Raw genomic sequence first — 11,249 nt, 5'->3', positions numbered from 1 at the left:
TCAACGCCACCCCTGAGCAATCAACTCATGACGCACAAGTCTGGAATTAGTTTGCATTTGCAGACATTGGATAGTTGTTTCGTTGTAGATATTTCATACACGACTGTTGTTGTGGTCGTCGGAACACGTCCATACTCCCGCGGTGACCGACAACATTCTCAAACAGCGCAACTTACATGTTGATAATTCTTTGCGGGAGGCAATTGTTTTCATCGAACAATTGTTGTGTTTGTGGGTTCTAGGTGCCCGTGGGCATGTTAGGGTGGGTGCCTTCGTACCTTCCAAGGTTGTCGGGTGGTTGCTCCATGTAGCCGCGAACATCGACTAGACTTAGGCCATCTGCAAACAAACAGCTATTTGAGCTTTTTGTACTGGAATTTGAAGACAATCGTCGTTAGATGTAATTTGATCAATGCGATCTTATGCGCCGCCCGGTGGAATATTGGTGTGGTCTTGCAGCCTCCACACTCGTGCATCGCCAGGGCCCATCTCAACAGTCGCTAGATGCCAGCGCCGAACAAGCCCCACGATCTTGAGGAGGAAACATCTCAACCACTTTCGATACCAGCACCTCTTCCAGTCAATGAATAACCACCCTCGTCTAGTCCGGCTCACCCAAGTATGGCCGACGTGCTTCACTAATGTCGCAACGCTCTATCTCCGAACAAAGTACACGCTGTTGACGCTGTATACGCCATATACGCGAACACTCTGCCTAGCATGTCACCCTTCCTTGAAGGAATTGCAAAAGTTACTGGAATCTCGCATGCAGATTCCTCAATTGAAAGCTCCTTGATACAAAGCTCATTATTCTTACGTTGTCATTGAGCACTGCGGAGCTGCCTCCGTGCCTGTCCGCATCCACCAGAAGAAGCCGAACCCCGCAGTTTGGCCATAGCTCTGCCCAACGTCATAGGCTCCCAAAGCTCCGCCAAACCTATCTGAATATTAGTCTACGAGAGATTGACGTCTTCAGGTGGGCTAAGCTATCTTTATTCCCACGCGTGCCGCCTTTAGAGTGGCCGAGTTCGCGGTAGTTTATAATCGATCTTCACACCCACTTCCAGACGCCATGCGCTCTATTGTGACAGCAACTCGATCTCTCGGACGTCAACAAGCTTACAGAAGTCACTTTCAGAAGAGATCCTTACCATCAATTGTCTCTCGAGCATACGCAAATATGGGCCATTCAGTACCACCAGTATGTTCCTACTTCGTTTGCACGATCATCCGCAACGACCAGCTACTGATCGCATACAGCTCAACGACAAGTCTCTCTTGAAGAACCAGACATATGTCAACGGAGAATGGATAGATGCAAAGTCAGGCAAGACCTTTGAGGTCAATGGTAGGCCTGTTCCACCAATCGTCCAGAGACCCTCTAACACGCAGCAGACCCAGCAACAGGCAAGGTCATAGGCACCATGCCTGAGATGGACCGCGCAGACACCGAAGCCGCCATCGCAGCAGCAGCCGCCGCACTCCCTTCCTTCCGCAAACTCACCGGTCGCGAGCGCTCACGGCTCCTACGGAAATGGTACCAATTGATGATGGATAATGCGGATGATCTGGCGAAGCTCATAACCTGGGAGAACGGAAAGCCCATGGCAGACGCTAAGGGAGAGGTCAACTACGCTGCGAGCTTCTACGAGTGGTTCGCAGAAGAGGCACCGCGCATGTACGGAGCCACCATTCCGGCGACCGTTGCTGGTAACCGAGTGTTCACAATCAAGGAGCCTGTTGGTGTTGTTGGATTGATCACACCGTAAGTCTCGCACTTGATTCGGAAGGATTATGGCTAATGCCGTCAGATGGAACTTCCCCGCAGCTATGATCACGAGAAAGATTGGACCGGCTCTGGCAGCTGGTTGCACCGTCGTCGCAAAGTCTCCCGGCGAGACGCCTTTTACAGCGGCTGCTCTCGCCGAGCTTGCGCACCGAGCTGGAATTCCCAAGGGTGTCGTCAACTTCGTTACCGCACTTAAAAACACACCTGAAGTCGGCGAGACAATCACATCGAGCAAGACTGTCAAGAAAGTGTCATTCACAGGATCGACCGGTGTCGGCAAGCTTCTGATGAAGCAGTCGTCGGATACACTCAAGAAGCTCTCGTTCGAGCTCGGTGGAAACGCACCCTTCATCGTCTTCGACGACGCCGACCTGGAGACAGCCGTGACCGGAGCTATCACATCCAAGTTCCGATCTTCAGGCCAAACTTGCGTATGCGCCAACAGAATTTATGTTCAGTCCGGCATTTATGATGAGTTCTGCACAAAGTTCACCGAAAAGGTCAAGAGCTTCAAGGTTGGTGGCGGCTACGAAGAGGGCACTACACACGGGCCTCTCATCCATGACCGTGCCGTCGACAAGGTGGACGCCCACGTCCAGGATGCCGTCAAGAACGGCGCCAAGGTCCTGTTCGGTGGACAAAAGCTACCTGATCTTGGTGAGAACTTTTACCAACCCACCGTCCTGCGCGACATGACCAAGGACATGCAGCTCGCCAAAGATGAGACCTTTGGCCCTGTTGCCGGACTCTTCCCATTCGACACCGAAGCCGACGTTGTCAAGCTCGCCAATGCAGCTGACGTAGGACTTGCGGGCTACTTCTTCAGCAAAGACATTCAAAGAGTTTACAGGGTAGCTGAAGCTCTGGAGGTTGGCATGGTTGGTGTTAATACCGGTCTCATCTCCGATGCTGCTGCACCTTTCGGAGGCGTGAAAGAGTCTGGCTTTGGACGAGAGGGAAGCCATCTTGGTATCGATGAATACATTGTCACAAAGACGATCACAATGGGCGGTAATGGCCAGCCGCTCCAAGGAGAGTAGAGGATCAATACACTGATTTACGCCGAGGGGTCGAGAAGCCCCGCCACACGTAGCTTCATTTCCACATATGCCTGACAACGACCACAGATCATGAGGAGGTTTGTGCTTAGATCTCGACAGATACCGCAGTGCAGAACCATTCGTCAGAATTCTTGGGAAGGAATGTGCCGTGCACGTTGCGAAAAGAACTGTCGAAGGGAGCCGCTAGCGTGTCATGTTCGCGACTTTGGAGTTTAGCGTAACGCGTAGCCCAGCGCAACGCGTGCCTGTGCGATCCTGTCCTTGCGGCCGTTTAGTAGGTACCTATCGAGTATTTTGTTTGCTTTTCTTTTCAATTCTCCATAAGATTAATAGCATCGAGTGATCTTGCAACGACGGCATTTCAAACAACTAATCGCATCGTCGATTTCACATTCCTTCCTTCGACGATCCTTACCTACCGGTGCCATTTCCGACACACATCCCTGATAGCATCACTTTCGGCCGTTTACCCCTCTCCGCCACATCCACGCCAAAGCACGTTAAGAACAGGCCAAACACCCAGTTCAGACTTTGTCACCATTAGCTCATTCACAACTACGATGGCGCACGTTTCGTACGATCAAAGCCATGTCTACATCAAGTCGGAGGCGGGCCTCGACCAAAAGCAAACCTTAACTCCCGGACCGAGTCCAACGATGTCAGCTGCACCGTTTCCGCCAGGCCCGAGCAACGTCAAGATGGAGCAGACTCCTGAACCTTATAACATCAAGCAAGAGGAGTATCTCCAACAAGAACGAGAGAGCACCGTAGGTACTATGGATGCAACCACACGCACCACGAACTGGGTACTACAAGGGAACAACGGCACTGTCGGTCAGGCTGTACCAGCTCTTGGGTCAGCTTTTTCGACACCGGTTCCAACTACTCAGGCAGCGACTGCCCCAGCTGCTCAGACGACGGCAGCTCAGATCACCCAGAACTCCATGGCGTCTAGCAGATACGCCCAACCAGAGATCCAGGCCGACCCGTCTCCAGCGGCATTGAACCGTCTGGCATCCAAGAGACTCCTCGAAGATGATTCTTTCTGTACAGGATCACCAACAAACAAGCGCATCAAAGCCGAGCCATCCTCCTCAGTCTCCGGCACCGGCGTTCCTCGCATCAAGTTGGAGCCCTCCAGCTCCCACACAGAAACCCCTCCTATGCACCGCGCACCCGAGAACGACATAACCGAAATCATCAAGACATGCACAAAAGTCAACCTCAAACCTTTTGAACTCGAGTACCTCAGCAAGATCCAAACTAGAATCGACTGGGTCTTCAACCATGGCGCAAAGTCTTTCGACATCCTTTCCGAGATCAAGGCAATGCCGAATAACCCGCCTGATTCCTACACGTTTAGTCTCAAGCCCGAACAGAATCGCCGCATCGGCGAATTGCAGAAGAGGATGAAGGACGCTCAGACTCAATTTAATGCTCAGGGTGTGAAAGCCAACCCACTCTCGACTCCTAAGGGCAGGAAGATCAAGAATTGTCGGGCGAGGACTGCGAAGTCGCCGTCGGTATCCGCAGAGCAGGGATTCAAGGTTGAGAAGCTTTTGGGCATGCTGATGCTGAATGACGAGTCTGGGGCTGCTGTTGCTCAAGCGGCGTCCAACTTGCTTGCTAGTAGGGGGCTGAAGTTTACTCTGTGTGGAAAGGAGTTGCGGTTGGTGGAATCGTAGATGCAATCGCGGTGCTGTTGGATGTTTTGTATTTTTTTGGGGAATCTGTAGCCAAAATGGCTTTCTTGTGTTACTAGTACTAGGAGGTGGCTCTCTGGATTTTGTGCAGGTAGACTCGTGGTCTCTGTCAAGCACTCTTTATAGTTTCATTGTTGTACCTATGTAGTCTCTGTTCGATGTAACATTGAATCTACTGAAATATCTCAACTGCTTTCTTGGCTGTGTCGCTATAGGTCTCGTGTGTCGCTGGGGGAGAAGCTCTTGATGACCGTCTACATGAACTCTGACAACGGAGCACTATCAGCACTTCAGCGACCCTTCGACTTCCTTCTCACATGTAACCTTTGTGGATGGCCGATCTACGTAGGCATTGCAGTTTGTGTCAGAAACACCGGACCATGTGTGGCGGCGCAACGCGCATGCAGCATAAATACCCAACGTCATCGTCCCCGCACAACCCAGGGGAAAGCGATTTGTCGCTGTGACCATTTCGGGGTTATAGATACCATCCAAAGAAAATCAGACCTTGTAGTGAGCTCAAGGTCAACAAATGTTATCAATAGAAAATCGATTCGAACATCATTCCCGTGAATTTTCTCGACATTTGCAGGACACCTCACAGTCGGGGAGCTGCTAGCGCGTTGCACTCGCGACCGAAGTTCAACAGGGCACAACGCGCATCCGCAACCCACCGTTCGCAACTTATCGCACATGTCAAGCACTGTCATCCGCCCACTCTGAGTGACGCGCGCAAGATCGCAAGAGGTACTGCAACGGATAGCGAAATCAAAAAAGCAATTCCATCGACTTCCCGCTTCCGGTGCCCTTTCCGAACGTCCAGCGGTCGCACCTTCCACCTCGACTTACATTCGGCAATCGCCTACAACACACGTCATGATGCGCTGGCTCAGAGGCAGCACTGCGGCAGGAACGCCGGGCGCAGAGGAAGGAATTGGTAAAGAAAATGTCATGCCAATGGCATCAGACAACGTCAATGCCGAGGGCGCGGAGGACGAGGTTGAGACCTCGAAGAAGCCGTTGCGCAACACCCCGCGCCGTGCTGCAGCAAAGTCCAAGAAGAGCGCTCCTGCCAAAGCTTCGCCCGCGAAGGCTGCGACTCCCCTGCGACGGTCCACGCGCGCGCAATCGAGAAAGAGCGGGGGCTTCTTCGACGCGGCACAGGAAGCCACGCCAGACCCGATGTCAATCGCCTCGATCATAGATGCACCTCCGACATCGACACCACCACATCCCGAATTCAGTGCTGCCGACGAAGCACAAATGTTACAAGATCTGGACAACACGGACGAAAGTCACGTCGAGTTGGGTGAGATGGGGATGCCGCAACACGTCGTCTCTCACACTCAGGAAGACGAGAGTCGCGTCTCGTTGGGTGAGATGGAAGTGCCACAGCAAGTCATCTCTTACACTCACCCAGACGGGACGGTGGCAGAAGTTGCAAGTGGAGAGCCAGCGGCTGAGATGTCTGCGTCTCTGCGAGATGCTGTCGCTTCAGAAGAGGCTGTCGCTGTACAGGAGACTGCTGCTGTACAGGAGACTGCCACTTCACGAGCGACGGAAGACACTCACGCGGTTTACTCAGCTACGCCGGCTTTCTATTATGCCAGCCAGAACTCGACGCTTCCTGTAGATAATCTAACAATCTCCGCGACCGGCACATGCTACGTTCCATCATCGTTCCGCCCCGATGGCTCCATCCGTAGAGAGATTCGGATTCGTCCTGGCCACGCCTCATCGGTGCCTACGAATACGGAACCTAACATCAAATTCATCCCAAACCTATCGGCATCTGAAGCACTCCCATCACAAACCGACATCGCTCAGTCGTCAATTCCAGCCCCGTCGACCTCTAACCAATCGAATGAGTCCTTTACAAGCCACAGAGCTATACGCCCAGGAGGATTCCTTACTAGCAGATACGCAGACGTCCCAGCTGCAACACTAACACAAGCGTCGGGTTTCACTACGCCGTTCTCCGCATATGCAGCAAACGTCAACTCAGGGAAACGTCGACATGTCGAGGAAGAGAACGAGGGACCATCGGGATTTCAGGATGAGCGCTCAGCGAAACGCATGCGTACCACGAACAGTCGCGAGTCCATAGGTGACCGCCGTACGGCAGTTCCTCAAATACTTCCCAGCCCTTATGACAGATACGAATGGGCGCTTATCAATGACAACATGAGGGATAGCCAGGATCAAAGCATGGTCTCTGAACCTGAAGAGACGCCAGAACGGTCAATTGTTGGTCAAGACATCGTCGATAGAGAGCCAGTAATCAAGACTGAGCCCGTTGACGATGCACCAAGCAACTCAGCTGTGATCCCACCAGCTCCCCAACCCCCTCTGACGCCAGCTCAGTCCAATTCACCAAGTGTACGACAGCCACCGACCGCATCAATAGCAACACAAGGTCCGACCTCGCAAGCTCCGGTCTCAGCTCCCGAGTATATCGACCTTTTTGAACTCTGCATACCACGCTTTGGCAAGCGCCAACCGATACAGCTCGAGCTAAATAAAATCAGAGAAATAGAAACAAAGACAGCGCTGATATTGAGTGGTCATAAGGAGAAAGTCGACATTCTAGGCCAACTCCCTCCTTGGATGCGGGTCAATATTTCGAGGAAGCAAAGACAGTTGATTAACGATCTCGTGAGGCGTATCAAAGCAGCGAAAGCAGGCCAGCATAGCTATGCCGACGTGAGAAGTTTCAACGCCACCCCGAGTGGGTCTACGCCAGCACCCACAAGAGCCACAGCAGTACCAGTCACACAGACATACCAGCAGAAATCTGTCATGGCCGCGCCAACACCACCCCAAGCTCAATTGTTGGCACCTCAACAAGCCCGTCAACCCTACGGTCTCGACCCCCTCAAGTACGAGAACACATTCGGTCCAGCTCTGGTATACAGCGCACTGGAACAAGTCAACAATATGCTAGGAGCGTTTGGAGTCAACGCACGCTGTTACCCCAGTGGCATGGACTCGATAACTCTAAAGAACCAAAGTATAGTGCCGCCTCCTCCTCCGACTGGCTGCATGCTTCTTTCACTGGAGAACATGCCCTACGTCAAACTGGCTGGGCCGGCTCTGGTGAACCACGCGTTACACCAGGTCAACGACATGACCAGCTCATTGTGGCCTGGACAGTTTGTGTTGCATGGGAAGGACATGCTGCTGTTGCAGTCGTAGTTTGTTGCATCGTGGCGATAGCACTGTAGTTATCTTCGAGCTTTCAATGGCAACAAGATACTTGTGGTATAGATTCTCTTCTTGTATAATATTAGTACCGTTTCCGCGGGTCCAGACTTTCTCATGATAGTTCAGAGTACCTTGAACGTCTAATGAAATTGCTTATCAGAATCCTCTGGTGATTCGCAAAACTTCTGATCACATATACATGAACAATGCGGTAGCACGTTGACATACTGCCGTCACTTCAAAGTATACGCTTCCGCAAGACAAACCACACGGAGTGTCATGACTTCAAGGTCATCATTGAAAGTTGTTCATTTTCATGCCGGTGTACCCAGCACTATCGTTGGATACATACGTGAGGTCCTGAATGTAATACCCCGCGCCATAACCCTGAATGCTAAAAAGAACCCATGCAGAAACACCCTCTAGTACCTCTTACCCTCGCGGAGGATGTCGCTGTACTCCTCAAGCGGGGATGGTGTGAGCTTCTTCTCCGCCCACAGGTTGGGGGTGAGGAAACCGTAGGTGTGTGCGACGGCGACGAAGGTAGCCTTCAGGGTGTTCTCAAGGGTCTTGGTGGAACCGGAAGAGGCAGTGTAGATGTCGGCAACACCAGCCAATTGCAAGAGACGCTTGACGGCGGGCGATGCGACAAGGCCGGTACCACGGGGAGCGGGAATGAGACGGACAGTGACGGAACCGCACTTTCCGCTCTCCTTGGTGGGGAGCGAGTGAGGCTCACCAAGGTTGGTACCCCAGTAACCTCTTCGGATGGGGACGACGGAGAGCTTGGCGATGATGATGGCGGCGCGGATGGCAGTTGCGACTTCCTTGGAGGTCTTGATACCGAGACCGATGTGACCCTCGGAGTCACCGATGACGACGATGGCCTTGAAGCGGGTACGCTGACCGGCACGGGTCTGCTTCTGGACGGGCTTGATCTTCATGACCTCGTCCTTGAGCTTGGGAAGGAAGAAGTCGACGACCTGGTACTCCTTGATGGGGAGAGAGTGGAGGTAGCTGTCCACAGTCAGTAAATATTCCCACCCCATTGTCGCCTCAGAACGTACATCTCCTCCATGCTCTTGATCTTGCCGGCCTTTACGAGACGGCCGAGCTTGGTGACGGGCTGCCATTCCTTCTCCTATGCCAATTGTCAATTTCCCGCGCTTTATGCCTCCAAGATATTTTGTATGCGTACTTCGGTCTTTCCGCCACGGCGGCCACGGCCACGTCCGCGACCACGTCCACGGTCACCACCGCGGTCTCCACGAGAACCGAATCCGCCGCGAGCGGGGGCAGGAGCGTCAGCCATGATGTATGTTGGTGGGGTATACGGCTGCTGGAGTTGCGATTAGCGACGGCTGAGAGGGTGAGGAGAGGTGGAAGAGCGTACGATTTGGAGTTCCTGGGAGTTAGTGCGTGCTGTTGTCGCGGTCGCACTTGCAACTTTCGATATTGAAATGCTCGCTTAGGTCGTGGATGACGCTAGCCGCATGTGGCTTGGCGCAACCAGGCTGCATATGGTATGCCCAAGTGAATAATCCACGGGTGATCACCACGACTGCAAGGCGCAATTCTTGGAGGCTGTACAGCTGCATTTAGCTAAGTGGTTACCTCTCTGTATCGATAGAGTCTTTCATACCCCAGAATGCAACATTCGAAAGTCGTTTGCCAGGATACTTCACAAGAACCTCGCAAGCACGACGATACGTCTCTAGCTTGCCAGCGCTGTTCCTCCTCCCGAAAACCCTCAAGACTAATCGCATCCCGTGTTCTGCTTGATCGTTCTGTCCATGAATATCGCGTGTCTCATGCTCCCAAGCTGTTTAAGATGACGTGGCTGACTAAGAGCTTGCGGAGCGCGCCTGACTCGTTCACATGCGCGAGGCACCAACGCTACCACATACACAACTACTTCTCACCAACGCCTCTTCAAACATACCATAGAGCGCACAGGAGTCTTATGGTTAATCGTAATGTCTATCTTTAATTCGGTCCTCGGCTCGCTCTCACCGCCGCGGCGATTCAGAAAGTCCTTCGAAGACCCTCACGCGCGCGAACACGAACTACCACTTTACAACTCTCCGCCTTCTCCTCGAATACCACCGCCTGTAACTTCCTCCGTACTATGGCACGCCCCAAGATCCAGTCTTTCTCCGCCGCCGCGCGTTCCCGACGACCTACTAGCTTTGCAACGGCGAGCCAGACATCTCGAACAACAGCTGCAAGAGCTACTTGACGCACAATCTGATGGCCTGATGGGCAGCCTTCGCGCAGGAGACGGTCGCGGATCGAATGGAAGCACCACACCAACTGTTAGCAGTGTTCGGTCCAGTGACCGAGGCGAGGACAGCGGAAACGGCCACAGCGCAACACGGAGCAAGAAAGTGGGACTAAACACAGCAAGGCAAGGCATATCTAAGCGGATAAGGCAACTCGCCAGTATCAAGGCCGAGGAACTAGACCTCTTAGATGAGGATCTGAGGAAACTGCAAAGCACAGTGGAGAAGACCGATGCGTGGAGCCAGAAGCGTGTACGGCTCGCGAAGAAGATCAGGGATATAGAAAGAGAAGACGCTGGCGCAAGAGCACAAACCTTACAAACGGAAGCTTCGAAGCTAGAACAGGAGATTCGACAGAAGGAAGAAGAACTATGGGCGCTGAAGAGACAACACCGGCGAGTCTTGGACGAGCTGGCTGATACGGAAAACTCTGTGGAAGCAAAACTGGCATCGTACAAGACATCGCTGTCACTGTTAGATCGGGAGGTTTCAAACTTCCTTGCCCGACCTCCAAACGCGGACCACGTACCAATGTCGTCCTCTCCGTTCCTCACACTACCCGCGAAGCGAAGAACACTCGAAATGGCGCGCGAATACTGGCAAGACGAGTACACAAGGCTAGCTGAGAGGTGCGAAGAGGTCGACAGAGATCGCGGTGCGCTTGACGAGGGCGCAGTACTATGGACCGACGTCATGAAAAGGGTGGCAGACTACGAGACAACCCTACAAGACTCTATGCGGCCCACGGCACAGAAAAGCTCCCCAGATCCCAATAAGCTTCTCGAGCAAATGGATACAATAATTGCCTACCTCGAAGAGAAGCTAGAATTTGCGTCGTCGCGAAGTTGGAACCTCCTGGTTTGCGCTATCGGTGCCGAGCTGGAAGCGTTCAATCAAGGCAAGAATATGTTAGAAGAGACTCTTGGGTTGAAACGAAAGGGCAAGGAACGAGCTACAGAACCGTTGATAGGTCATGATGGTTTTGAGGCTAGGGAACCAGAGGAGATGACGGGATCTGCGATCAGGATCAGTCGGTCCCCGCCGAAGAAGGCTGCGTCGCCTAGACAAACGTACTTTGACTCTGAAGATGATGATCCGGATCCCGAACTCATGATTTCGCATCAGGATACAGATACTGATTGAGCTCCACGCGGGGTTATTGTCGCGCTGTTCTTCGAGATTAAATACCCTTTTGTTTACCCACGCTTTT

The 11,249-nt window shown here is 52.8% G+C and overlaps 5 protein-coding genes across 5 annotated transcripts; 4 read left to right on the top strand and 1 right to left on the bottom strand.

The window, feature by feature from the left end:
• Positions 1 to 1,180: 1,180 nt before the first annotated feature.
• On the top strand, positions 1,181 to 2,829 carry J4E87_002947 (uncharacterized protein; the record flags this gene model as incomplete). Its single annotated transcript, XM_049374581.1, has 4 exons — positions 1,181 to 1,201; positions 1,261 to 1,348; positions 1,396 to 1,765; positions 1,812 to 2,829. The coding sequence occupies 4 exons, from the start codon at positions 1,181 to 1,183 to the stop codon at positions 2,827 to 2,829; spliced, it is 1,497 nt and encodes a 498-aa protein (XP_049235572.1).
• Positions 2,830 to 3,410: 581 nt separating this feature from the next.
• On the top strand, positions 3,411 to 4,535 carry J4E87_002946 (uncharacterized protein; the record flags this gene model as incomplete). The annotated part of the gene is made up of 2 exons (XM_049374580.1): positions 3,411 to 3,419; positions 3,453 to 4,535. The coding sequence occupies 2 exons, from the start codon at positions 3,411 to 3,413 to the stop codon at positions 4,533 to 4,535; spliced, it is 1,092 nt and encodes a 363-aa protein (XP_049235571.1).
• Positions 4,536 to 5,429: 894 nt separating this feature from the next.
• On the top strand, positions 5,430 to 7,748 carry J4E87_002945 (uncharacterized protein; the record flags this gene model as incomplete). Its single annotated transcript, XM_049374579.1, has 1 exon — positions 5,430 to 7,748. One exon carries the CDS (start codon positions 5,430 to 5,432, stop codon positions 7,746 to 7,748), a length of 2,319 nt encoding a protein of 772 aa, XP_049235570.1.
• Positions 7,749 to 8,179: 431 nt separating this feature from the next.
• RPS2 (40S ribosomal protein) lies at positions 8,180 to 9,069 on the bottom strand (the record flags this gene model as incomplete). Its single annotated transcript, XM_049374578.1, has 3 exons — positions 8,180 to 8,774; positions 8,825 to 8,898; positions 8,956 to 9,069. 3 exons carry the CDS (start codon positions 9,067 to 9,069, stop codon positions 8,180 to 8,182), a joined length of 783 nt encoding a protein of 260 aa, XP_049235569.1.
• Positions 9,070 to 9,733: 664 nt separating this feature from the next.
• J4E87_002943 (uncharacterized protein) lies at positions 9,734 to 11,182 on the top strand (the record flags this gene model as incomplete). Its single annotated transcript, XM_049374577.1, has 1 exon — positions 9,734 to 11,182. The coding sequence occupies one exon, from the start codon at positions 9,734 to 9,736 to the stop codon at positions 11,180 to 11,182; it is 1,449 nt and encodes a 482-aa protein (XP_049235568.1).
• Positions 11,183 to 11,249: the final 67 nt, after the last annotated feature.

This window comes from Alternaria ethzedia (assembly GCF_023757985.1).
Source record: "Alternaria ethzedia strain BMP 0044 chromosome Unknown scaffold_5, whole genome shotgun sequence".
Classification (NCBI taxonomy): domain Eukaryota; kingdom Fungi; phylum Ascomycota; class Dothideomycetes; order Pleosporales; family Pleosporaceae; genus Alternaria; species Alternaria ethzedia.
Note: the sequence above shows the minus strand (reverse complement) of the source record. Positions and strands in the feature narration are given on the sequence as shown.